The following is a 27,608-nucleotide window of genomic DNA, read 5'->3' as shown; positions in this document are numbered from 1 at the left end:
AGACCAGGGCTCGAACCCGTGTCCCCTGCACTGGCAGGCAGACTCCCAACCACTGCGCCACCAGGGAAGCCCAAGAGTTCTGTTTATACAGAACGAAACAAACGATTGTAAACCAGTGCTACAGACCAGAGAAATAAGGTTTAAATGAGTTGTCGCTAGAGGTAGGTAGACATTTTAGGGAAGTCTTCTGTAGGTGGTGCCATTTGACCTGGGACTTGAAAAATGACTGATGGGAGGGAATAATCATTACTGAGAGAATGTCTGTAGTGTCTGGAAGTGTCTTAGTATTAGTGGGCTCCTTACAAGCTTTGGAATAAAAAGCACCTTTCTGTTTAGACATTTTGGTGTTTCCTTTTTTTTAAGGGGAGAAGCCAGAAATTTCTTATTTTCCCTAGGACCTCTTCTTTATCTAAATTTCAAATCTGAACATGTTTTTACTATATCTTCAAGCCCTTTATGACCAAGTCCAAACTCTTTAGATATATGCAAAGGATTCATAATATGTCCACTATTTTTTTAATTTATACTGCATCATATTCTAGTTTTAATCAATTCTTTTATAGCTCTCTGAAAATAGCATGCTTCATTTGTGTTGGAGACTGGTATATAATAGGCATTCAATAAGTGGTTATCATTCTACCATGCTTTGCAATTGTTAACTATAACATGTAATCTTGGTATGCATTATGCTTATTACTAATTTAACCCAACTGAAAGCTGAGTTTCAGTCTATCCCTGCTCTGTGGCAAGATCATTGCCCCTTTTTTTCCTTGAGAAACCAGGGAAGGAAAAAAGGCTAGGAAATGCAAAATACTCAGATTTTATTGGTGAAGAATTTAAAACCAGTGTCAGAAATAAAAGTTTTAAGTTAATTTTGGGCTTCCCTGGTGGCGCAGTGGTTGAGAATCTGCCTGCCAATGCAGGGGACACGGGTTCGAGCCCTGGTCTGGGAGGATCCCATATGCCGCGGAGCAACTGGGCCCGTGAGCCACAACTACTGAGCCTGCGCATCTGGAGCACGTGCTCCGCAACAAGAGAGGCCGCGATGATGAGGGGCCCGCGCACCGCGATGAAGAGTGGCCCCCGCTTGCCGCAACTGGAGAAAGCCCTCGCACAGAAACGAAGACCCGACACAGCCATAAATAAATAAAAATAAATAAATAAAAATTTAAAAAAAGTTTTAAGTTAATTTTAATTTGTCCTTACTCTAATATTCCAAGTTATTGTGTAAAATTGCCCTAACTGCCATTTTTTTTGTTTGTTTCTATTTGTCTTAAATGACTATAAATAACTAATAGTTTCAGTAACAGGAAGAAAGCTTCCCTTTATATGGAATACTTGTTAGTATTTTCCTTAGCTAAAATTAAGGAGCTTCCATTTAGACTCTGAAAAACAGAGTTCAGTTTGCATGGAAAGAAAATGTTGCAAGTTACGGTGGGCTGTGTTCATTAGTATCAACTGATTGTTAATTCTTAGCCATCAGAGAAGAAATGATAAATTAATTAACCTTTGATTTAGGTTTTCTTTTTCTTTCAGATATTATGTGCTGGCCTTTCTTTAAATAAGGAGGTAAATCAAGTAGTATAGCCTAAAACAAATGTTTTCACAGAGCAATTTTAGTATGAAAAGGTGAAAATGGGCCATGCACAAATACTACTGATTAATGGAACTTTTGAGATAATTCCTTTAGATATTTGAAATCTAGTGAAAATCAATCTCCCTCTCTCTCTGTCTCATTACACATAAATATTTTCTTATTGTATTCTCATTTATTAACTACAATCTTAAAAATTAAGGTTAAACTTCTTAAATATTTAGCATAACTTGAAAAGAAGGAAATCAAATAATTGGACCAACTTAAGGAACAACTTCAGATTTAGAATTTAGCTGAAAATTAGAAATAATAATCATACATGAGTTCTTCATACTCAAAAAATAACAGTGCTTGAGGTCATACATTTCCGTATATATTTATCTTCTACCAGTATGAGGAGATTAGAATTAATCTAGAGATGGGAAATAGACAAAGTGATATTTTTGAATGGGGAATACAAGCTGGAATTAGGGAAGGGTGTCTGAGCAGAACGACCGTGAATGTGAAAGTCTGACATGGGGAAACACACTAAATGGTTGTAGGAATAACTTAGGACAAGTCTTTTTGCCACTGGGAGACTTAATTGTCTCCTATATATAAAATGGTGGCAAAAATAGCTTCTTGCAGTTTTCTGTGAGAATTACAGATAACGCATTCTGAATGTTCAGGGTACTATAGGCCCTACTGGCCTATGTAACAACGCAGGGCGTTAGCGCTACTTTAGCAGTTTTGTCACCAGGAATGCCTAGCGACATAGCTGCAAGTGAAATGAATCATTGACACTTTTCCTCCTGTTATTTCTCTGGGGGAAATCGTTTCTACTCAGTTGGAATATTTAAATTCTAAATGTGCAAACAGTGGAAGTGGTATCTGGATTTTGGTGGAGGCAGGGGAGGGTGCGAGTCTGAAATTCTCTTGGAAAAGCTAAATGGATCCCAGAGCTTAGGGAGATCATCTCCACTCTGTAACAATTGGTTGTTTCAAGGGTCTTTTCAAAGTCAGATTTTCATAGTCGAGTTTCAAAAAATTGAATATTCCTTCTGAATTTCTTCAAGAAAACTGATCAGAGTCGACCCGTTCTCTGGAAATTACATTTCTTTCCTCACGCGTTTGCTAGGAGGAAATAGAAGAAGAGGAACATGATCATAAATTTTGAAAGGAGTTCTTAAGTTTACTTGATTGCTCTAAGGTTTTCTTGATTTTAAAAAAGCCCTTAAAAACTCATTTAATTTTGCATTTTATTATATGATTTATTTACTGGATTTATAGCAATCTGTCCTTCAAAGAATGACCCAAAAAACTTATGTGAATACAATAATTATTGTGATTATGAAAAGAATTACAACAATAAAGCAGTGGTGAACACACATCTCCGTGTGTTCCTGAGATTACAATATGCTCTCCATCCCAATGCAAGAGGAAAGTTTTAAAACAGTGATCATTTCAACATTCTTGTTCAAAAATTTGATCTACCTTGTTTTCACCAGTTGGTGACTGGTTTCCATGGAAATGGAAATGGAATAAGCATTCCTCATTTTAGATTCTCAGCTGCCCCATGCCAACTGAGAGCTGTAAATGCCATTTGGTTAACAGCAAGGATCCAGAATTCTTCCATTTTAAAGTGGCAGAGGGAGAGGAAAAGAAAATGTTTGCCAAGTCATTTTGCTTTTCTCCTTTTGAAAAGGACACCGTTTTATGATTGTCCGAGCTATTGACTGATGGTTATCAAACACATACTATGTCCAATAGTACCTCTTCTGACTAATCAGTTTAAATCTCTTTTCCACCCTTCACAAAGTTCGTTACCTCACTGAGATTTAGCTAGCCTGTGATTGCCTTCCTGGTTGTCTACCGGCTGTCCCAATGATGGTCACTGAATAGGAAAGTGGTCAAAATGTTGGAAGGAGACAGTTTGGTGATCTCAATGATCTGAGACTTGAAGGGAAAAAAAAACAATCTATTGAAAAAGGGAGTGCATGGGGGGCATGTTGGGAAATGATCACTCTTGAGAGAATGTTAGTTAATTTTGCCATAAAGATTTCCAATTTCTGAGATGGTCGCCTCTAACTACTACATTTTCTAGAACTGTTACATAGGGAAGAGAATGAAGAATACTATAAATAAATGCTTTAACCCAAAATATTTGTCTCAATACAGTTGTTTTCTTTTATCCTGTTTTTTGGAGTCGGAAAAGGTGAATCGATCTGAATGCTAGAATAAAACGTTAGTAGCATTAACACATAATGTTTTCTTTTATATTCTAAGATGTGTAGATACTAGGGCAACAAAGGATGAGACTCTTGTTCTTAAATATCACCCAGTGCGGTTCTATGAACACACTTCTCTTGGGACATAAAGAGTTTCTCTGTGTCGCAATGTCTAACTCTAATAAAGAAAACCAGGCATAATGACATCCAGCCACGGGCCTCCCCTGTGTCTGTAAGTGTGGTCTCACACCTAGCCAAAGCAAGTAATGTGTCAACTAAGGAAAAAAGAGCCTTATACCAGACTTAAGAAACTGCATGACTCCTTCAAAGGAAATCTTACTGATGCTGATCATGCGATTTCGGGCCTGACATTTTCTATTATCACATTGTATTCATGGGGGAATATCCTTCTCATGATTGTTTCGCTGTAAACAACTTGTGCATTCCAGTGACTTGAGAAAAAAGCATTTAGGATATGGAAAGGGACTTGCACAGAATATACAGTGAAGGTCAAGATAACAAGCGAATTCTGGATGTGGCAGGGACTCAAATTCTGTGACTGCTTCTGCACTCTCAAGAGAGGGGAGCAAGTTCCTTATTCTCTCACTTAATCTACAACCTTCCCGGTTTGGAGAAGCAGTGCATAAGGGACTCATTATTGGGATAAATGGGTGTTGGGAGGAGAAAACATTAGAAATGAATCCACTTAAATTGGGGCCAGAGTCTTATAATGAACGATGCAAATGGTGTTTTATTTTAAACAATAAAACCAAAATGATGAAAATACATGTAGTTTATTATCTAACAGAACACGCAGCTATAGCCATTCTTACATCAAACAAAAATGAATCATGTTTACAGTTGTAGTTTTTATGTAATATTATGAAATTTGAATTTTAGTAGAGTCATAAACAGACTCAGTTTATAAAAATCTTTATCGGTTTTTCTAAGGGCCATTTGGAATCATTTTATTGACAAATCATTCTCATTCAAAGCCACTGTCACGTCGCCTGACTTGTTACATTTTCACTAAATCTCGCTCTTCTGTATCCTCTTTCAACAAAAGCTTTCAGAATGATTAAAGCTGTTCTCAAATATTATTTTCATTGATTGTATGAAATCCTGTGTCTTTTGAAAGTTCATTAGGCAGTTGATTTGCTTGATTTGCCTTGTATTGTTTGCACTTTATGTTTACGCAGAGATAAAAAGTTCTAACACTGAAAAGGACGGGGATGCTTGAGTTGGCAGTAATTTTATTAGTGGTAGGATCATTCATGAATATCTTTTTTACTCTCTTAGTTAGGAAACCTAATCATTATGGTACCCTGTTAAAAAGAACCTGTGGGCAGTAATCCAAATAGCTTCAAAGGTGCACTTCTGAGCATTCCTGTCAGGAAAAGTCTCAAGTCATCATGACTTTATTTGGCCCTGCTGAGTATGTGTGTGCCTGAAGATGGCTGCATGTTTTTCTATAAGTTGATTGTGCATTTGCTGTCGTGGAAACACTAGGACTTGGTGTCAGGAGATCTGGGTTCAAGTTCTTTTGCAGTAAACTGGCTGTATTTCCTTGGTGAAGTCACTTAACCCATAAGAATCTCCATTACCTTTCCTATAACACGGGGATGAAAGTACATGCAGTGCAAGATTATTGGAGACATCAAATTAAATTAAATGTGAGAAGCTAGGTGAGATTATCTGGCAAATAATAAATAAGTGAACCTTATTACCTTCATTGATTTGATGTGTAAACTGCAAATTGTATTAAGCATTTTTTCAGATGGAAATGATACCAGTGGATATGAGTGATACATAATAGTTGTTGGGATGATGAATTTACATTAAAAAATATTCAGTATTAATATCAAATCATAGGAAGTGGAGGTAGAAAAGGTAGAAGCATGTGTTTTTTGGACACATGCAAAAGACATAAATGGTTATGACTGTATTTACCCTTCATGCCTAGAAACCAGAGATTAGCAAACTGTACAATATAGGTAAATCTGCCCAGTGACTCTCTAGCTAAGAACCGTATTTACGTTTTCAAAAGGTTTTTTTTAAAAAAGGAATATGTGACAGAGACTGTATGTGGCCCTATAAAGCCTGAAATATTTACTGTTTGGCCCATTACAGAAAATGTTTGCCAACCCCTGCTCATAAACTCATGCAAATACCATCATAATAAAGATCCATCCCTTATGTTACTTCTAAATGAAATACGATTTCTGTGTTAAAATGCTGAGTTGATAATTAGGGATTACGGTAAATTATATGTTTTGGAGGAAGGCATTCCTTAATTGTTGGTTTCATACTTCCATAATGTTGAGAACCTTCCAGTGTGTGAGAAAATGGCTCTGATGAACTCTGCAGAGAGAACCGGAAAGAGCTATCAAGAAATGGAAAGGCTGGCAGTTGCTTGGTGGAGCTGAGCTGAAATGATGATAGCCCAGTGAATATAAGGTGTTCAAGTTACTTATCTATACTTTAGGACCTCTTTCTCAGAGTGCAAAGGGACCCTGGGACCAAGCACCACCCAACTTCTCAGACCCTGGAGCCACAGTTTACCTACTGTATTGCAGACAAATAGGATTAGGTAATAGTCACCTATTTTAGATCATTATTCCCTGCAAAGTACAACTCAAGTCTTTAGAAGTGTTTTAACAGTTCATTTATGATATGGAAGCAGTCTCAAGCAAAGAGAAGTCAAACAGTTATAAGATCACTGTTCTCCATCAGTCAATTGTTAACAGATTTTGAGAAAAACAGATATTTTTAGGCCATTTCATGGTGTATAGGTACTGAATGGTATCTTTACCTGAATATTTTAGCAAAAGCAAATAGAAGCAGTACTTTAAATAGTTTACTGCCAAATGAACATAGGCTTGTGAATTACTGCTTATTATTCAGGATTTCCAGGCCAACGGAATTCATTGAAAATACATTATATCATGTCTATTTTTCTCACTATTTGAATCTTTAGTGACTAATACATTCCACAGGATGTGTTAGGTACTCAATAAATATTTGCTGAATGAATGACTCAGAAAAGTTAATTAATTATGGACCAGAACATGGGAGTAGTCTCATTACATACACTTAACTAGGTCATTATAATATTCATAAAATGAGAATTTACCTATGTACAGGAGCACAGGTAAAATTGAAACATTGATTGTCTATGTAGGGTACATTCTAGCATCCTGGTCTCTTGTTTTTGCTACTTTAGAATTATTTCTATGAGGTGGTTTACAGTATACATTTGGAGAAGAGAAATATGTATGGAAAGAAATAGACCACAAAAATCAAAATTATAATTTGATACAGGTCATTATTTCTTTCATTATCTTTATAGATCTTTTTCTGGTCTCTTGGTATACACATTCAGTATATACCTCATATTTCATGCTTTCATGAGCTCTAATTATGAAATTTTATTTTAATTATGAGGATGAGAAATTACAGGAAAAATCAGCTCAGGTGTAAGGAGGAGAAAGTTGTTTAGGCTGCATACCAAGCATTTTCGTAAACACCAACCCCAAGTCAGAACTCTTGGAGCAGAATTTCCTGTAACACTTTGTACATAAACCTTGATTAGTGTGTACCTCAATACTTGGTAATTATTTGCATAGATCTTACAACACCCCTGTCAGTGACCTTAGGTTCAATTGGTCAGTTGAACTCATAGAACTCATTAGGCTATAATTGGTAATTAGATGGATAGAAATATAATGTACTAGTAAGGCAATATCAGCTGTATTTCTTTAGGAAGAATGCTCACCAGTTCCAGGACTATTTTCTACTCTTCCCCTGTCTCCCACCACTACCCAAGTGACACCCAAGTGACACCTCAGGTGTGCTAGAAAGAAAGGTGTGAGAGTCCCTTTGCCCTAGAAACCCCATGCTCCTAGGAACAATGTTTCTTGCAAATGCCTATGAATAGAGCTTCCAGGGCCTCACAAGGAAGGGCACACTGAATTTCCAGGGTCCACTCTCAGAAGCCCAAAACCAAGACTCCTCACCATGTGTTTATTGTTCTGGCCACAGACCTCCCTGTTCATGGTCACTCACCAACCAACTTTCATTTTTTTTTACCATAAGCAATGTTGCTTGGTAGCTAACATTCCACCTTTTTCAGATACCAAGGGAAACAGAGCTAGAAAGTTAAAATCAAAGTAATTTTTCCATAGGTAAAGAAGAAAGCTTTTGTTATCCTTGACTCAGAATCTTCCCCACCAAGACTGTGAGCACCACAACTTTGGATAATTCAACTCTGTATACCCCTTGCTTAGAAGAGGCCTAGGACATAGGATGTGAATTATCTGGACTTGAGAAAGTGAGGAGGGACGGATGGAGGGAGGGAGGAAAGAAGGGCTGGAAGGGATTAATACTGTTAACTAAAATATTTCTTGGTAAGTACTTCAATAATTTTCAAAAAAATAACAGCATTCCTGACAGAGTTCATTGCTTACTTAAAAAGAAAGTGTTGTATTTCTTTTTTTAAAAAATATCTTTATTGGAGTATAATTGCTTTACAATGTTGTGTTAGTTTCTGCTGTACAACAAAGTGAATCAGCTATATGTATACATATATCCCCATATCCCCTCCCTCTTGCGTCTCCCTCCCGCTCTCCCTATCCCACCCCTCTAGGTGGTCACAAAGCACCGAGCTGATCTCCCTGTGCTATGCGGCTGCTTCCCACTAGCCAGCTATTTAAATTTGGTAGTGTATACATGTCCATGTCACTCTCTCACTTCGTCCCAGCTTACCCTTCCCCCTCCCCGTGTCCTCAAGTCCATTCTCTACATCTGCATCTTTATTCTTGTCCTGCCCCTAGGTTCTTCAGAACCAATTTTTTTTTTTTTTTTTTTTTTTAGATTCCATATATATGTGTTAGCATACGGTATTCGTTTTTCTCTTTTTGACTTACTTCACTCTGTATGACAGTCTCTAGGTCCATCCACCTCACTACAAATAACTCAATTTTGTTTCTTTTTATGGCTGAGTAATATTCCATTGTATATATGTGCCACATCTTCTTTAGCCATTCATCGGTCGATGGACACTTAGGTTGCTTCCATGTCCTGGCTATTGTAAATAGAGCTGCAATGAACATTGTGGTACATGACTCTTTTTGAATTATGGTTTTCTCAGGGTATATGCCCAGTAGTGGGATTGCTGGGTCGTATGGTAGTTCTATTTGTAGTTTTTTAAGGAACCTCCATACTGTTCTCCATAGTGGCTGTATCAGTTTACAATCCCACCAACAGTGCAGGAGAGTTCCCTTTTCTCCACACCCTCTCCATCATATATTGTTTGTAGATTTTTTGATGATGGCCATTCTGACCAGTGTGAGGTGATACCTCATTGTAGCTTTAATTTGCATTTCTCTAATGATTAGTGATGTTGAGCATCCTTTCATGTGTTTGTTGGCAATCTGTATATCTTCTTTGGAGAAATGTCTATTTAGGTCTTCTGCCCATTTTTGGATTGGGTTGTTTGGTTTTTTTTGATATTGAGCTGCATGAGCTGCTTGTATATTTTGGAGATTAATCCTTTGTCAGTTGCTTTGTTTGCAAATATTTTCTTCCATTCTGAGGGTTGTCTTTTCATCTGTTTATGGTTTCCTTTGCTGTGCAAAAGCTTTTAAGTTTCATTAGGTCCCATTTGTTTATTTTTGGTTTTATTTCCATTATTCTAGGAGGTGGGTCAAAAAAGATCTTGCTGTGATTTATGTCCTAGAGTGTTCTGCCTATGTTTTCCTCTAAGAGTTTTATAGTGTCTGGCCTTGCATTTAGGTCTTAAATCCATTTAGAGTTTATTTTTGTGTATGGTGTTGGGAAGTGTTCTAATTTCTTTCTGTTACATGTAGCTCTCCAGTTTTTCCCAGCACCGCTTATTGAAGGGGCTGTCTCTTCTCCATTGTATATTCTTGCCTCCTTTGTCAAAGATAAGGTGACCATACATGCGTGGGTTTATCTCTGGGCTTTCTATCCTGTTCCATTGATCTATATTTCTGTTTTTGTGCCAGTACAGAAAGTGTTATATTTCTATGTTCTGGAATTGTAGGTAGTAAGTATCCTAACAAAGCAGACAGATGTCCAGTGGAAAAGGTGGGCATCATGTTGTCCCTCCAGTTCCAGGGAAGAGTCGGATCCTCCGGATCCACATTTAATGAACTTTTAAGAGAAAACACTTGACTCCCAGCTCACTAAAAACACACCTAAAAAGAATCAACAGGAATGACTAATTTCTGAATATTCATAGTCAAGAGGTAAAGGAGACAATTTCTCAGGCCTACATTGGTGGTGGAATATGAGATCAGGCTGTTCCCAAAGCTCTAACTACATGGAGTAAAAATCAGTAGGTCTAAGTTTCAAAGACAGAACAGAACACTCTGATAAGAGGTTAGGGAGCTGGAAGCGCAGGGTGGTGGGCTCTTAATAGACCCAGTGGGGAAGGAATAGCATCATGGAATCACTAGGGGATATAGACAGGCATGGGCGATCTGAATTCATAGAAATAAGCTCAAGTAACACGTAGAAAACTAATCATTAAAGCAAAAAGAGGAACCGAAAAGCATGGTGGGGTAAATTTAGAGTATTAACCAGGGAGCCGAGAAAAAGGGCCTCATTTCATCATCATGAGTAATATATTTCATCAAAGGGATCTCTCATACCCTAGTGCCTTGACACTGTTGTTGATCCGTAAGACAAGGGTAGGAAGAGAGGTAGGCTGATAAAAAGCTGGTTACTGTCTTGGTCAGGACTATATACATAACACATGTACATAAATGCCTGCCATGAGCTTTTTTTTTTTTTAATTGAAGTATAGTTGATTTACAGTGTTATGTTAGTTTCAGGTGTACAGCATAGTGACTCAGATATATATATACATTACTAGTTTTTATTCCATGTAGTTAGAGCTCTGGGAACAGCTTGATCTCATTTTCTGCCACAGTGGAGGCCTGAGAAATTGTCTCCCTTACCCTTTGATTCTTCTTCAGATTATTTTCCTTTATAGGTTATTACAAAATATTGAGTATAGTTCCCTTTGCTATACAATAGGTCTTTGTTGGTTATCTCTTTTATATATAGTAGTGTGTATATGTTAACCTGCTGTGGGTTTTACTGTACTTCATCATTCCATGCAACATTATATTTGGGAAAGCAACAGAAGTGAGGTAAAGAACTAGGTTTTCTGATAAATCAAGCTATTTATTCTTTCCGTTAAACGTGGGCTAGCATAGTTAACAGTGAATTCATTTAATGGTGAATAAGTCGTTTTCCTAGGCTGGGGAGGTTAAGGAAGAGGGAAAATGGCAGATGTGAGAAAACACTTCTAAAGCAGTTTGACCACTTGAGATTTATTTATTTTATTGTCAATATTTTGTGTTCTGACTGAAATATTCTTTTTGAATTACAACCAACATTATAAATAACTATACAAATTCTTCAAACCTACAATAATTTTTAAACTTAAAAAGAAGTAATCATAAACTCACAGAGAGTTTCAGAAATAGTAGAGGTCCCCCATATCCTTCACCTAAATTCTCCCAATGGTAACAGCATATGTAATTATAGTAAAATATCAAAACTAGGAAATTGACATTAATGCAATTTACACACCTTATTCAGATTTCACCAGTTTTTACATGCACTCATGTTTGTGGGTATATGTATGTGTGTGTCAAACTAACAATACTTTTAACCCTCCAAAAGAAATATTCTTCAGCTTTTTTAAAATACTTACTAGTCATTTACATATGATATTATCTGATGCTAATTCTTAGTAGTATTCTATTGCTACCTAATACTCTAATACTATAATATATTTTTTCATTTTCTTTCCTTGCCTGCAGTGTATCTGTTAGACTTTGGAGCAGTTGATGAATGCTAACTTTTATTAATTTCTTTAAATATTGTATATATTACTCCTGAGGGCCAAAAAGAGGATTCACAATGTGTATTGCTAAGTATAGAAACTGTCATAGTTTAAGTTCATGTTTAAAATTCTTTCAGTATTAGGCTATCAAAAGGTCTGTGACTATAATCTTATTTTATGTATCTGTTTGTCATTATCTTAGTTCAGACTACTCTAACAGAATACTATAGACTGGGTGGCTTAAACAACAAATATTTATTTTTCACAATTCTGGAGGCTGGGAAGTCTAATATCAAGGTATTGGCAGATTTGGTTTTTGGCTTGTAGATGGCTGCCTTCTTACATGGCAAAGAGAGAGAAGGGAAGCAAGCTCTCTTGTATCTCTTCTAATAAGGGCACTCATCCCATCATGATGGTACCACTCTCATCACTTAATTACCTCCCCAAGGCCTCATCTCCAAATATCATCACATTGGGATTAGGGTTTCAACATGTGAATTAATTAGGGGTGGAGCAGACAGAAACATTCAGTCCATAGTAGTTTTTTTTTTTTTTTAATTAATTAATTAATTTATGACTGTGTTGGGTCTTCGCTTCTGTGCGAGGGCTTTCTCTAGTTGTGGCAAGCGGGGGCCACTCTTCATCGCGGTGCACGGGCCTCTCACTATCGCGGCCTCTCTTGTTGCGGAGCACAGGCTCCAGACGCGCAGGCTCAGTAATTGTGGCTCACGGGCCCAGCTGCTCCGCGGCATGTGGGATCTTCCCAGACCAGGGCTCGAACCCGTGTCCCCTGCATTGGCAGGCAGATTCTCAACCACTGCGCCACCAGGGAAGCCCCATAGTAGTTATTTTGAATGAGTTTCCCTAGTATATTTTGAGTTTCTTGCTAGTATAATAAAAAAAATTAATATCATTGAAGCCTCAGGGACTATGTATAATTGTAGTCACATCAGAAGCTATTGTCTTAATTGTCTCACAAAAACTAATCACCAAAAAGTGGCCTGTGTGATTTTTTTTTCTTCTTAAAATTTTTAATTTACCTTTTTTAAAAAATATATTTCTTAAGCTTTTTGCTGAAGACAGGGTGAAAATCCATTTTCAGCTATTTTCCATTCTTCTTAAGTTTTTTAAGATTCCCAACATTTCCTCCTTATAACTCAAGTTGAATAAATTATCATGGGGATTCTATAAAAGATATTGTCAAATATGCTGTCATCAATAGTAATGAGGAAATAAAGTTGCCTCTGCCTCACAAAATAAGTAGGGTAGCAGGCAAAGAAGTCAGGAAATCTTGGCAATCATTCAAAGACTTAGGAATGTGGGCCCTTGTGAGTCTTGCTGGAAGAGTGAAAAGCCTTTAGAAAAGGACCCAGGAGACCCAGATCTAGTCTTTGCCCTGTCACAGTTTATACCTTCCAATCACTGTCTTACTGACTAAATTTTCTCACTTGTAAAGTAAGAGAAGTAATGTCTGTTTTGCTTACATCACAGGGTTGAAGTGAGAATCAGATGAGGTTAAAATACTTTGAGAAGTGGAGAGTATGATATAAAGTGGTAATATTATCAAGAACAACACAAGCAGTCAGAAACAGCCGCTCTGAGTGATATATTGGAGAACACCTCAAACACATCACTATTTCTTGCTCCCCTCTCCCCTTCTAAGGGGGCTTTTGAAGTAGACTCAGATGGAAGGTTTTCACTCAGATTCAAACAGAATCAAAACATGCCAAGGAGAATGGGCACATCAGATGTCAGAAGGGAATAGAAACAGTGAGAGGGGGAGCCAGAATCCACGAACAGCTGAAGATGTTTGTTCCAAGAAAGAAATGAAATAGAAAGTAGTCTTTCTCCAACTTGCCATTGCTTGATTCCATACAAGTATAAGTTTGACTTTCAAGCAATGTCGTGATAACTAACGGGAGACCTCTTGCATGTGTCCTGATGTCTCTGGTTCATTGCTGAGCTCATTCACATCTTGTTTTCAGATCCATCGTAAATCTCAAATGAGTTAATATTTCCATCCCCGCTAACTCATGTGAAATAAAAAGAAGTTCACAAAGCAGTGTGACTAGAGGACTGGGAGAAAGCAAACGAAGGAGTAAAGGCGGTATTTTACTACCTAGCAAGATTTAGTAGACCTCACAAATTTATACACTAGACTAACTTCACCTAACTTGTTTGTGTTCACAATATTATAGAAATGAGTTAACAGGCATTCTCTGATCTGATTTTCCATCTTTTCAATCGGATAGCCAAGGTAAAACTTGTTGAGACCTGTAATTGCAGTGGTTTCTTGTTGGGAATAGGTAATGTAGCAGATGACAAAAAAAAAATTTTTTTTTCTGAGGAAGAAAAAGCCATCGGACAAAGACAGACATGATTTTTAAATCAAAATGCTCTTTAGGCCAAATGGTTTATTCAAAAATTATATAATACAATGTTTTACACTTACTAGGGGCCCTGGCAGCAATGCCCTTAAGAGATTCAGAGAAGTGATGCATTTTTAAGTCTTAGTTTGTCTACATGTGCTTTATTTTAGATGATGTCCAATTTAAGTCACTGGTTTATATATCCTTATAATTTACATAATTGGGTTATCTTCTAGAAGTCTCAGAAAATATGTGTCTTAGTAATATTGTGAACATATGCAAGAAAGCTAAACAGGTGACTCATTTCCAAGGGACATTACATGGGACGTGGCTAGTAAAGTTCGCATTTAGGTGCGTGTGGGTCAGAACATAATCTAATGAGTATATTGTTTTCTGGACTAAAATCTACTAAAATTTTCTTCTTATGCTGAAAATACTTTACATGCTCATAATCTGTCATCTCTGAAGAAAAATACAACTGAAAAGCAGACTTTTGTCTGTTTTGTGACTTTCATATTTATTGACATCATGAGTATACTTTTTGCTGACCACCCTTTGTTCCTTGGGAGAAGGAAGAAATTGAATCATGTTCACGTACTTAAATAAGTCATGATGATACCCATTGTTCTATGATCTATTTAAAATCCATGTCAAGACAGAGTCCAACTAGGATATAAAAATAAAAAAGATGACTAGTACTTTACTTGGAGTAATGATCATTGTCATCTGAAGAGTGGGCTGTTTAAGTGTAGTTGAGCTGGCAGTTTGGACCCTCAATTACAGTATGCTGCAATATATGATTTAACTGATATTTAAAATATATGTGTCAACAGTAGAGTATAACTTCCTTGTCTCCCCCAAATTGTCCATATATTATGATGTAGAGCCCTGTACAGAAATCTTTGCAAGAAATGTTTTTATAAACAAAATAGTCACTCTGTTCTTCACTTACAAACATTCACTGTACATTAATGATGCACATAATATGTGCAAGGCTTTACTGCATTTTAGAAATACAGAACCATGTTACTTCTGTTTTTTAGTAATATGGTAGAACAGATATTCAATTAAATCTCTCCTACCACAGTATATCTAAAACTCATGGGAAAATATTAAAGAACTTTTCAGTGCATGGTTGAGCTAATGGGTTACCAGAGTATTTCTCTGAGAAAGTGCAAATTTATCAACTACGTGGGCAACAGGTGGACACTAGGCATTTCCCAGGGTGAGCAACCAATCCCAGCCAGACTGGAGATGGATTTTTAAAAGTCCAGAGATGGCAGGAGACAAGGTCTTGGTCCAAAGGGTGAGAGAAGCTTTCTGCATAAAATGGAACCCCTGAGGTACTATCTTCAGTGCAATAACTATAGAAAAAGAAAACCTACACAGAGAGACAGAGGATGTATTTGACTTTCTCTCCCTGGGTGATAGATAGGGCAAGAGGATAAATAAATAACTACCTTGGAGAATAACTAACTTCTCTTGTGGAATTTGCACCTATAATTCATATTACTTGTATGGCCCACATTTTTAATTTGGTGGAACAGGTCTTGGTTGGTGTAGCCCAAAATATGTGTTAGAAGTGAATTTAAATCTTCTTTAAAACAATGAGTTTTCCATACCATCCTCAAGGAGTTCACAAAGATAAAAGCCTAAACAACATGATCTCCTAATTTGACAATTCACCAACTACATGGGGGAAACATCACCATGAAAACAAGCCAGTAGAAAAAAAGAAGAGCAGAATTAGATTCACCTATTTAGAATTATTATATATAATTCATATGCATCAAGAAATAAATATTGAAAAGCATTTTTAAGAAAAATTGACTATCCAAATTAACTGGGTGGACTTGACAAAAGAACTTTAAAAAGTAAAACATATAAATAACTGAAAAGAAGAATGCAATGAATGGACTAAATAGCAGGTTGGTCATGGCCGAAGATAGGATAAGTGAAGTATAGGACTGAGCAGGTTACACAGAACACAGCTGAGAGAGAGAAGGATGGGGGAAGCCTGAAGGTGAGATTGAAGATTAAGATAGCGTGAAAAGGTCTAATATATGCTTAACGGGGATTCTGATAGGAGTAACCATAGAATGATGTAAAAGCAGTGCATCAAGGTACTAGCATACAAAGGTACTAGCTAAGACTTCTGAAGATTTAAATATTAAACTGCAGGCTTAGGAATTCCAAGAAAGAATTTTTAAAAATACATACATACAAAATCTTCATGAACCTGCAGAATAGAAAAGACAAAGATCTGAAAAGCATCCAGAGAGAACTAGATTGCCAGATGGCTGATTTCTCACCAGAAACAATGGAAGCTAAAAATTGGTGGAATGGCATCTTTGAAGTGCTGTTAGTCTAGGATTGTATATCCAGCAAAATTAGTTTTTAAGAACAATGGTAAAATAAAGTCATTTTCTGAGGCTACCAAAAGAATGTTGAATGTTCTTCAGAAAGAAATCAGTGATCCCAGAAGGAAATAAGAGCTACAAAAATAAACAGAGCAAAGAATGTAAATCTAAACAAACATTGATTGTTTAAACTAGAACAGTAATGGGTGATTTCTAGAGTTAAAAAATCCAGTGTATAACTATAATTATGGGGGGATCATGTCAAGAGGTGGATAATCAGTTAAAACATTCTAAAGTCTGCATTGTTTGGGAAAAGGTGAAAAAAGGATTAATAACTTTAGTGTTTGTGATCTTAGCTATCTATTATCAAATATCTAGGATAACCATTCAATAATAGAATATAACATCCAAATTAGTACAGGGAAAAAATACAGAAATGAATGTGAATATATGAATATATAGACACTGTAAATGGACTGACTCTTGAGTCAAAGACAAAGATAGCCTAGCTTCAAAAAAACATAATTATATTCTACTTATGAGGCAAACTAATATGAACACAGAATATTTGAAACTAAAAGGATCAAGTGGTTTATAATTTAAATATTAACCAGATATCTTTAATTTTTATTGCAAGAACCACAGTGTTACTACATATTCATAAACAGTTTGTTTCACTAGAAAGACTTGATAATTCCTTTCTAAATACAATAAAAGTTGATAGAACTGCAAAGAACATTAACAGATCCACAATATAATGAACAAGCTTGACATAATGGACTTATATGGAACAATTGGAGAATACACATCCTTTCAGGCACATGGAACATTTATAAAAGTTGATCATATGCTTCACCATTTTATGAGCTCACAAAATTCAAATGATTGCTTCATAAAAACTATATTCTTTTATCATAAGGTAATCAAGTTATTGATCGATATAAAAAACATAACACCTGCATACATTTGAAAAATTTAAATCATACTTCTAAATAACCCATGGGCCAAAGAATAAACCAGAGCCGAATTAAAAGCATAGGTCCTTATGATCCTGTAGAACTTGCATTAATTAATAATAGAAAAAAATAATAATAATAGAGCCAATGAAGTATAAAAACAGTAGACTCATAAAGGGAATTTGACATTTGAATAAAAACCTACACCATGAAGTAATATGCAGTAAGAGGCTAATGAAGATTCATAGTAAATAATTACTATGCTCAGGGGAAATTAGTAGTTTAGCTTGGGGCTTACAAAAATATTTTTTTTAAAAAAGAGATCATTTTTTCTGATGATTAAAGTGTATAACCAAATATCAGAGGGCAAGATAATTATGAGTACATTAAAATTAAATAACTATGTGTGACAACCTAAAAGTGCCATAAATAAGATTGTTACGTTCCAAATAAAGCATTTGGAAGTATATTTGCAACAGGTATGATGGAAAGGCGATAAGTGATTTGGGCAAAAAGCATGAAGAGGTTATTCAGAAAGCAAGAAATAGAAATAGCTAATAAATATTTGAAAAGCTGTACAACATCAAATGTAATCAGAAGGGATAAAGAGGGAAGCAACAATGAGATAATATTTTTCAAGTCTGCTTGGTAAGGATGAAAAAGATTGAAAACTCATACATAGGGGTTTACGTACACAGGGGTTCGTCCAGATATTTTCTCCGTTCTTCATATTGTCATTCAACTTGGCTTATGGCCTGTCTTTTTTGGTCATGAATTAAAATTTGGTGTTTTGTAGTACTATTTATCAGTCTTGCAGTTTTTATGAGGTTCGGTTATACTACTTTTATCTTCTGTTGACAATGTGACAGTATATCCTGTACTCTTTGATCCAGTAATTCCACTTCTAGAAATTTGTCCCGAGGTATATAAAATTTTGTATATACAAAACTGTTCTTTGTAGCCTCATTAATACTAGTGAAAAAATGGGTAAATTTCCAGAAATAAAGATTATGATGCACGTGTGTATGTGTGTGTGTGTGTGTGTGTGTGTATATATATATATATATATACACACACACATATATAGGTATATGTATATAGGTATATGCCATTTCTATATAAATATAAAAGATTATATAAGAATAATAGTAACCATTTAAATGATATAGGTTAATTTTTACATAAAAAGAGATGCATGATATTACTAAGTGGAAAAAGCAGGATATATCTCTTTTGTGTAAACTGGTGTGTACCTATCAGTTGTAAGCAACTACTTGTTTATAGTTGCACAGACAGTAGTTATATCCCATGATGAGTGTGTAGAATATGCTGTAAAATAAAAAGTACCAGAACAGAATTTGGGGTCCTGAGTTTTAGTCACTGTTGGGCTATTTTTGACAGATCTCTTTACATCTCAGGGCCTCCTTAAGTGCCCTCATCTCTAAAAATGTGGGAAGGGAGGTGAGCATTGACTTCATTAGCACAGAAATACACCACAGTGGTTGTCACGTCCCCCTCCTGTATCCAGGGCAAGCATTAGTCGTCAGTCCTCGCCTTCTTTCTCTGGGCTCAGCCGTGCCTTAGAATTGGTCTCAGCACACATGGTATTACGCCACCATTTCTAAACAGATTGTCCTTTGCACTTGATGCTTCTTTGCCATCCTTGGATAAGATCTTAGAAGTCCTTTCAGCTAAATGATTTTTCTGATTAAAGAACTAAGTTATTGTGGTGAGAGATAACAAGGAATATCTTTCAGAAAAATTTTGTACTTTTCTGGCAGCCACATCTTAAAAAAGCAGTAAAAAGGTGAACACAAACAGGTAAAATAGGTTTTGATAATATATTTTATTAAGTACAATATATCAACATGTAATTGATATAAAATAACTACTAAGGCATTATTTTATGTTGTCTTTTCACATAAGATCTTTGAAATCCAGTGTGTATTTACAGCAATCCCATCTTAGATGATGAATTTTCTTTGGAGATCCTTGATGTATATTTTAATTTCCTGTTTAAAAAGTAGTTTCTCATACCCACATTCTTAAATTTTCTAATAAATGAATTGAGTACTAGTTTTTAAATTTAATTAAAATTAAAAATTAAGATGTGGTCACACTAACCATATTTCAGGTACCCATTAGCCGTATGTGGCTGGTGTTTACCATATTGGACATCGAAAGTTCAGAGAATCCAAAGGAACATACAACTTGATTTTAGCCTTCAAGGAGATTTTCTGGTTGGGAAAGCAAGATATCAAAAATAAGCATACAAGAATGTAATCCAAAACAGAATGTAATTAAGTGCTAAAAGTTTGCCATGGGAAGACTTAGTGCTACTTGGGTAAGAAGTTCCAGAAACACCCACAGCTTGCTATATTCTTCACCACTTTGAAGTCTGAGTGGTATCGAGGGTGTGTTGAGTTTGGGAGAATGAGGTGTCTTCCTTTAGAAAGTGTGTGTGTTCTCCCTGCAGGCACGGGACCCGCTGTGCTGGAGAAGTGGCCGCCGCGGCAAACAACTCTCACTGCACAGTCGGCATTGCTTTCAACGCCAGGATCGGAGGTATGGGAAACAGACACGAGTGGATGTAGAAACAAGCCAAGAGCTCTCACCCTAACTGGTTTTCAGAACCCTTTTCTGAACTAAAGACAGGCATATGTTTGCATAATAGAGTTCAACTACTGCTGACAGCAAAATGACCGTGTTAACCTGTGTTATTAAGCAGCCCCCCTAAAGCGTTGCAAACACAGACATTTCTTTCTTTAAATAGGAATGAGAAAAGGTTGTCCAATAACGAAGATGGGGTCATTAGCAACTATACCAAATTGTACAATTGGTGCCTGGGTCAGAAAGAACTAAGGATATAAACACCAGGCCATAATATCTCTATGGAAAGAAGCATTTTGAAATTCTGTCAAAGCAGAAAATATTTTTTTTCTTTCCCATAGGCTTTACAAAAAGTTCCTTTTAATTGTGATTAAAAGGTAAATAGTAGAATCTCCTTTTGTAGTCCCAGAGTATAGTAATACTATTACCATTAATAATTGCAGGTTATAGATATATATATATACACACACACATACACAAGCTCAAATATACATATACTTACTACAAGGACCAACCAAAGCAGTGTAAATTCAGATATTAATAAAAGCAAACTCTTACTTTCCCATTTGTAATCATCTTTTTTAGTATAGCCTGGTGCCACAGCCACACACAAATGGGAAGAAAACATTGTAAGAGATGGTATAGATCCTACTGGCTTTGAAGGTGTTCCTCGAAGCGTCTCCTGAAGGGTTTCATAAGATGAGGCTCCTGGAACCAGGCTGACATCCTTGTTTCCAATATACTATTTGTTTCCAAATGGTAAACAGAGTTGGATGTAAAAAATAAAAATGATAGTCCTTTCTTAGGTTAATGTAGATCTCTTATAACATGAAATAATTGGGGTATATAATGACGGTGCTAAGAAAAGGTTTTCTGAGACTGTCTTTTGTGTCAGTCGTCAGTAAATTAGACCTCTTTCTTTCCTTCATTTCACCCGGGATTCCTAGAGGATGGCAGCTTATTAACCAGTAATTAGCAGTACTCTGAGAGCATCTGCTGGGTATCAAGGGCAAGGTTCATGGAGGTGTTATGGAAAGGAGACAGACATCCTCTGAAGAATCGTGAGGGTGCTGGAGGCCCCTCCTCTCCTCAGGATAGTTAGATGACTACACTGGCTGTCCAGTCAACCCTACTTGCTGTCCAGCACACACACACTCACATACACAGACACACACCCAGGTCCCGATCATTACTATTCAGTACTAACCCAGCACTTCTGACCTTGAGGGAAGGAAGGGATGAACTTGTGAACTTGTGAAGTCACAGATAAACTGCTGACCTAGCTAAACAAGACCTCTAGAAAAATGAATGAATGGCAATGCCTGACAAATATTCTTTCATCCTAAAAGCAAGAACATTCTAAATTATAAACTTAACCCCTCAGACCCAAGGCATGAAGGCTTGCAGTTAGTTAAATGAAGAAAATGTAACCTTTCATTTTTTAAACTTGAGAAAATAAAATTCTTACCAATTTTTGGTCAGAAAATTAATATTATGCTCTAGATATGATTTTATCAAGCATGTTTTCATGGACGTCACCTAAATTTCATGGTGTAGAAACTGAATTCAGGTGCTGTGTAGACACTCCCGTGTTTAGACATACTGATGGGATTATTTCAGACCTCCCTGTAGTGGTAAAATAGTTACATTTTATGCTTTTAAATAGAAGTAAGAATATGAAATATTTCGTCTTTATTTGGTAAAAACCATGCAGATGAGTTTTGAATATTCATGTCAAATTAAAACAAACCAATGGCTGCTGAGGACCCAGTATGGGCAGAGCATCCTGCTGGGCATTTTCCTCCCACAAAATAAACTGCTGAAAAGCTTTCTAAGTATGCTTTACATTCCATAATTTTTAAATGGACTTGTTCAAAACCTTTGTTCTCCGCATCACCTGTTTCTATACATCTCCTTTAAAAATACGCAAGTCTAGAAGAAAAGACAGTCAAGAGATACAGCAGCCAAATGCAACGTCTTTAGGGATGCTTTGGGGAAATTTAAGGTAGAGTGGGTGTTTGTTTCCCCCTTTTTTTGGAAAAAATATTAAAGGATAGAGTGTCATATCTGTCATGTAATTTAAAATGGTTTAGCCTAATATTTATATTTTTAGACGAAGAAAATGTGGCAAAATGTTAACAGTTGTTGAGTCCTGGCTATATCCGGGTTCATTGTCATTTTTTCTGCTTTTCTGTGTTTGTGATTTTATAGTTAAAAGTTAAACATTTTTTTAAAAGCACAAAGAAGATATGGTTCCTTCAAGAATATTTTTATATTCCACCAGAATTCCCACCTCAAACCACATAGCCTCTAAAGCTGCCTGATTTAGGGTTTTATTATTTAATCCTCATTTATTGGTAATCAAAGAAAGTTGAAATCCTACTAGATAACAACATTTTCCTAAGGAGTAAATTTGGGCTATAAGGACATAATTTTAAAATAATACAATGTCTCAGTGATGGTATTTAGCTTCAGCTGAAGGAAAGGTATGTTTACTTATTAGGTGTTTTGTTGTTATTGCGTGTCTGTAAAATGAAAAGAAAGCTTTGTATTTGACAACTTTTTTTTAGTATCTTAGTGTCTATTTTTGCAAATTAAGGTTAATAATAAATTCCTATCTGTCTGGTGGGAATACTTACATGAAGATTAATGACTAAACATTGCCAAAACCCTCTGAGAATTATTTGATGTGTTACATGCACAGAGGGCATTCTCATTTATTATTTGACTTATAATAACTTGGCAAAGAAGTAATATATTAAGTTCACATCAGTATTTCAGATTAGGAGATAATATTAAATATGGAGGAAATTGGACCACTTAACTTGGCAACTTTCCAAGTTTCTAAGACTGCTGAGGTTAGAATGTTTTATACCAATTAAGAGCACAAGGTACCTAATGAAGAGAAGTTTAGGGAAGATGGATTGCTTGAGGCTCCCTTTGTCCAGAGACAAAGATATCCCTTAAGAGAGAGATAAAGAGAAGGGAAAGAATGTGGAAACTTAGAAAAAGAGAACAATGGCTAAAAAAGTTTTTAAACAAGTTTTGCTCTTCTACATGCAATGTAACTTCCTTTCCCCCCAAGAAAGCTTCAGAAAAGTCTTGCACTATCCTTTTCTGAGGAACATATGCTGACTTAAGTGTTGATTTAAAGGTTATTCTTTCCTTAAAAAAAAAATGCTGCAATTGAAATATATCTTGGTCTGTTTGGGTGAAGCTTCTGATAGAGTTACTTCCCCTCTCTGTCTTACAGGAGTTCGAATGCTGGATGGAGATGTCACGGATATGGTTGAAGCAAAATCAGTTAGCTTCAATCCTCAGCATGTGCACATTTACAGTGCGAGCTGGGGCCCGGATGATGATGGCAAGACCGTGGATGGGCCAGCTCCACTCACCCGGCAAGCCTTTGAAAACGGTGTTAGAATGGTAGGTGGTTTTTTTTGGTTTTGTTTTTATTTTCCTGGAGTATAGTTGATTCACAATGTTGTGTTAGTTTCAGGTGTACAGCAAAGTGATTCAGTTATACATACGCATATATTCATTCTTTTTTAGATTCTTTTCTCATATAGGTTATCCCAGAATATTGAGTAGAGTTCCCTGTGCTACACAGTAGGTCCTTGTTGGTTATCTATCTTGTATATAGTAGTGTGTATGTTTATCCCAAGCTCCTGATTTATCCCTCCCGCCCACATTTCCCCTTTGGTAACCAGAAGTTTGTTTTCAATATCTGTAAGTCTGTTTCTGTTTTGTAAATAAGTTCATTTGTTTCATTTTTTAAAAAATTAGATTCCACATATGAGTGATATCATATGATATTTGTCTTTCTCTGTCTGACTTACTTCACTTACTATGATAATCTCTAGGTCTATCCATGTTGCTGAAAATGGCATTTCATTCTTTTTGATGGCTGAGTAATATTCCATTGTATATATGTACCACATCTTCTTTATCCATTCCTTTGTTAGTGGACATTTAGGTTGCTTCCATGTCTTGACTATTGTGAATAGTGCTGCAATGAACATTGGGGTGCATGTATCCTTTCGGATTATGGTTTTCTCCAGATATACGCCCAGGAGTGGGATTGCTGGATCATATGATAACTCTATTTTTAGTTTTCTGAGGAACCTCCGTATTGTTTTCCATAGTGGCTACACCAATTTACATTCCCACCAACAGTGTAGAAGGGTTCCCTTTTCTCCACACCCTCTCCAGTATTTTTTATTTGTAGACTTTTTAATAATGGCCATTCTGACTGGTGTGAAGTGATACTTCATTGTGGTTTTGATTTGCATTTCTCTGATAATTAGTGATGTTTAGCATTTTTTCATGTGCTTTTTGGCGATCTGTATGTCTTCTTTGGAGAAATGTCTATTTAGATCTTCTGCCCATTTTTTGATTGGGTTGTTTGTTTTTTTGACATAGAGCTCATGAGCTATTTGTATATTTTAAAAGCACCTCAGCTCAAACTGTGTCGATTGGTGATGATTTTCATATGAAGCCACCTCTGAAACAGTGAGTTTCCAATTCTCCCGTCTAGAGGAATGCATGGAGCTCTAGGCTGAGTCAGTAGACAGGATTGTGTGTTGTCCTGCAAATAAGCTAAGGGCTAGAGAGTTTCCTCTGATGAGAACAGAGGTATATTTGGATGCTTAGATTTGTTGAAAAGAAATATTTATTAATATTAACATCATTAATATTCATCAATATGTTAATTTTGGATTTGGAGATATAGATTCTTGAAACTGTGAGACTGAGAATTGGAGATATTGAAACGCTCCAATTGGTGTTGATAGATCATCCAACAATGCCCTTCTGGGCATCTCCCTTGTGTAGTCCCTTCCCTAGCTTCACCTCTGTCCCAGGACAATATTATTTTTCTGTTCCCACATTCCCTAACCAGGCAGCTTAATTCATCATCATTTTCCTTGATTTCACTAAAAAAATTCACTGACCACTCCTCTCCCCCAAACTGACCATATAATCTAATGTAATAAAATATCTGTTTCAAATTATAGATCTTGAGAAATCCTGTCTTATTTAAATTAAATTTAAAAATAAGGGCTATATACTTGTAATACTCCACCGGAAGCAACTCCTTTCTCTTTCTTACTCGTGAATGTACCACTGGGTGATTTAAAGCATACATTTTTTAAATTTATTTTTAAAAAGTTTTTATTGAAGTATAGTTAATATATAATATTATATAAATTACAGGTGTACAGTATAGTGATTCACAATTTTTAAAGTTTATAATCATTTATAGTTATTACAAAATATTGGCTATATTCCTTGTGTTGTACAGTATGTCCTTGTAGTTTATTTTATACCTAATAGTTTGTACCTCTTAATCCCTACCCCTATATTGCCCCTCTCCCTTACCTCTCCTGACTGGTAACCACTAGTTTGTTCTCTATATCTGTGAGTCTAAAACATACATTTTAATCATGTTCATGTTTGGCCATTGTTGATCTGGGCCTAACCTCTTTTTGCTTCCTCATCTCTTTTTTCTTTTTAGGAATGTAAGCGTACCCCTCTCTTTTTTTTTTTTTAATTGAAGTATAATTGATTTACAATATTGTGTTAGTTTCAGGTGTCCAGTAAAATGATCCAGCTAGGTATATATTTTTCAGATTTTCTATTATAGGTTATTACAAGATATTGAATATAGCCCCCTGTGCTATGCAGTAAATCCTGTTGCTTATCTATTTTCTGTATAGCAGTTTGTATCTGTTAATCCTCTACTCCTAGTTTATCCCTACCTCCTCCCTTTCCCCTTTGGTAGCCATAGGTTTGTTTTCTGTGTCTGTGAAGCATATTCCACTCTTACTACCCATTGGCACATACTGCTTTCTCTACAGTATGTGGTCTTTGACTCTTTCCCATGACCTACTACTAAACAGACAAATCCTATTTGACCATCAAACTTCAGTTAAACTGTTACCTCTTCCCAGAAACCTTCTCACTGCCCAAGCTAGAATTTAGTGTATGTGATCCCTACCTTATTTTCCCTATACTTTATATTCTTCCTGGTATGTATAGTCTTTATCATATTGTGCTCTCTGTCAGAGTTAGTTTTGCATTTATCTTCTTCACTAAATAGTAAGTTCTTGAAGAGCAGAGCTTGTACTCTATGCACCTTTATGGGCTTTGCAAAACCCGTAAAGTACGTTGAATTCTACTGAGTGCTCAGTGAATGTTTGTTGAATTTAATTTAATTTACTGCGAATTATGCTAACCATAGGGTTGTTATAAATTCAGCCCAGATTTGAAACAGTGGAATGCATGCAGTTGATTAACGTAACATTGCAGCTGGAGTACAAATAATTATGATTCTTCCACCTTTGTGGGATTGGGGTTAGGGTTTTAATCAGAAGACTGAGCTAAGCCGTCTCCTGGTTATTCTGAAAGAGACTGGAGGGAAAGCTTCTGCACTTGTTCTGTATGCACTTTCTAACTATATTTAGGTTTGGTTCAGACTTTTCTAGCTCTATCAATTTTCAGCTACATTAGAATCCTTTGAAACTATAGGATAATGTTCTAAGTTGTTGGGTAGAATTTTCCTTTAATCACCAGTAATCTGGTGACTTCATTACCAAAACTTTGGGCTGCACATTACTATTCTTTCTCTCTGTGTCATCAGTACAATGGTTATTTAAGTTAAGTCAGTCATGCTTAGTTCATATTTAATTTTCAACTGTATGTGTATGACTCTTAACATAATAAAGAGCAATCTGAAATTTCTCATTGAAATGAATCTATTTATGTTAGTAGTACACATAGCCTCATGAGGATATATAGAGAGAGAATGTCCTATATTCAGTAGCTATCATTAAATCAGGTGACATGGACCAATGGTTTTCAAATTTATTATTGCTAGTGAATCTTTCATTCAATGGAAATCTTAACTGGAAGTCTAATATATAAAACAAATACAAATGTGGTACGTTGGTAGAAGGAAAAAAGAGCTAAGATTAGAAACAAGATGATCTGAGAAAGTTATTCAGACATATAGAAAGATTATATTCAGAAATAAATAATTTTTAAAAACTTATTCTATACTCATCATTAATTATAAAAGTAATCCATGCCTGTTACAGTAGATCATTACTATAATGATGAAATTAAAATAGATTTTCCTGTCCAACTAGATTACCATTGCTAGGAGTATGGACTACATCTTCCCATACTCCTGTGCACATTCATATACCAAATGGGGATCATATGTCTTTGCATGTTGCTGTTTTCACCTAACAGTGTATCATGGGTATCCTTCTGGGGCAATCCATAGGATAGGACTCATTTATTTTACTCTTTCAAAATTTTTGGAGTATGGAGATACCATAATTTATTCAACTTTCCATTGAGGATCTTTCAAGGTTTTAATCTGGGAAAACAAGGACTTCAGTTTTAAAACAGACCATTTACTTTTAGAGTTAAGGCAGTAACAAAAGAAGTAACTCTTAAAAAGAACAAATTATTCTGACTCCTAGCATTGCACATCTAATTATGGAAAAGCAGCGGTGACTCATTTAAATGTGTTAAGATCAGCATGAGAGGGTTTTTATGTGTTTAATATACATGGGCTTGTGACTTAGCGTAGAGTTGAGTCTAGGATTTGTCATTTACTGCTCTC

At 35.9% G+C, this 27,608-nt stretch overlaps 1 protein-coding gene across 3 annotated transcripts in view; it reads left to right on the top strand.

The window, feature by feature from the left end:
- Positions 1–27,608, top strand: part of PCSK5 (proprotein convertase subtilisin/kexin type 5) — a 457,855-nt gene that overhangs the window by 139,582 nt on the left and 290,665 nt on the right. For all 3 annotated transcript variants that reach the window (XM_082470900.1, XM_082470899.1, XM_082470898.1), the window contains exons 6-7: positions 19,842–19,930; positions 23,229–23,401. In XM_082470900.1, the coding sequence (XP_082327026.1) occupies positions 19,842–19,930; positions 23,229–23,401 (262 nt within the window). The remainder of the gene's footprint in view (positions 1–19,841; positions 19,931–23,228; positions 23,402–27,608) is intronic.

The sequence above is a fragment of the Balaenoptera physalus genome (genome assembly GCF_965194825.1).
Source record: "Balaenoptera physalus genome assembly, chromosome: 7".
NCBI classification, from domain to species: Eukaryota; Metazoa; Chordata; class Mammalia; order Artiodactyla; family Balaenopteridae; genus Balaenoptera; species Balaenoptera physalus.
The sequence above is the reverse complement of the archived record's forward strand: the minus strand, read 5'-3'. Positions and strand labels throughout refer to the sequence as shown.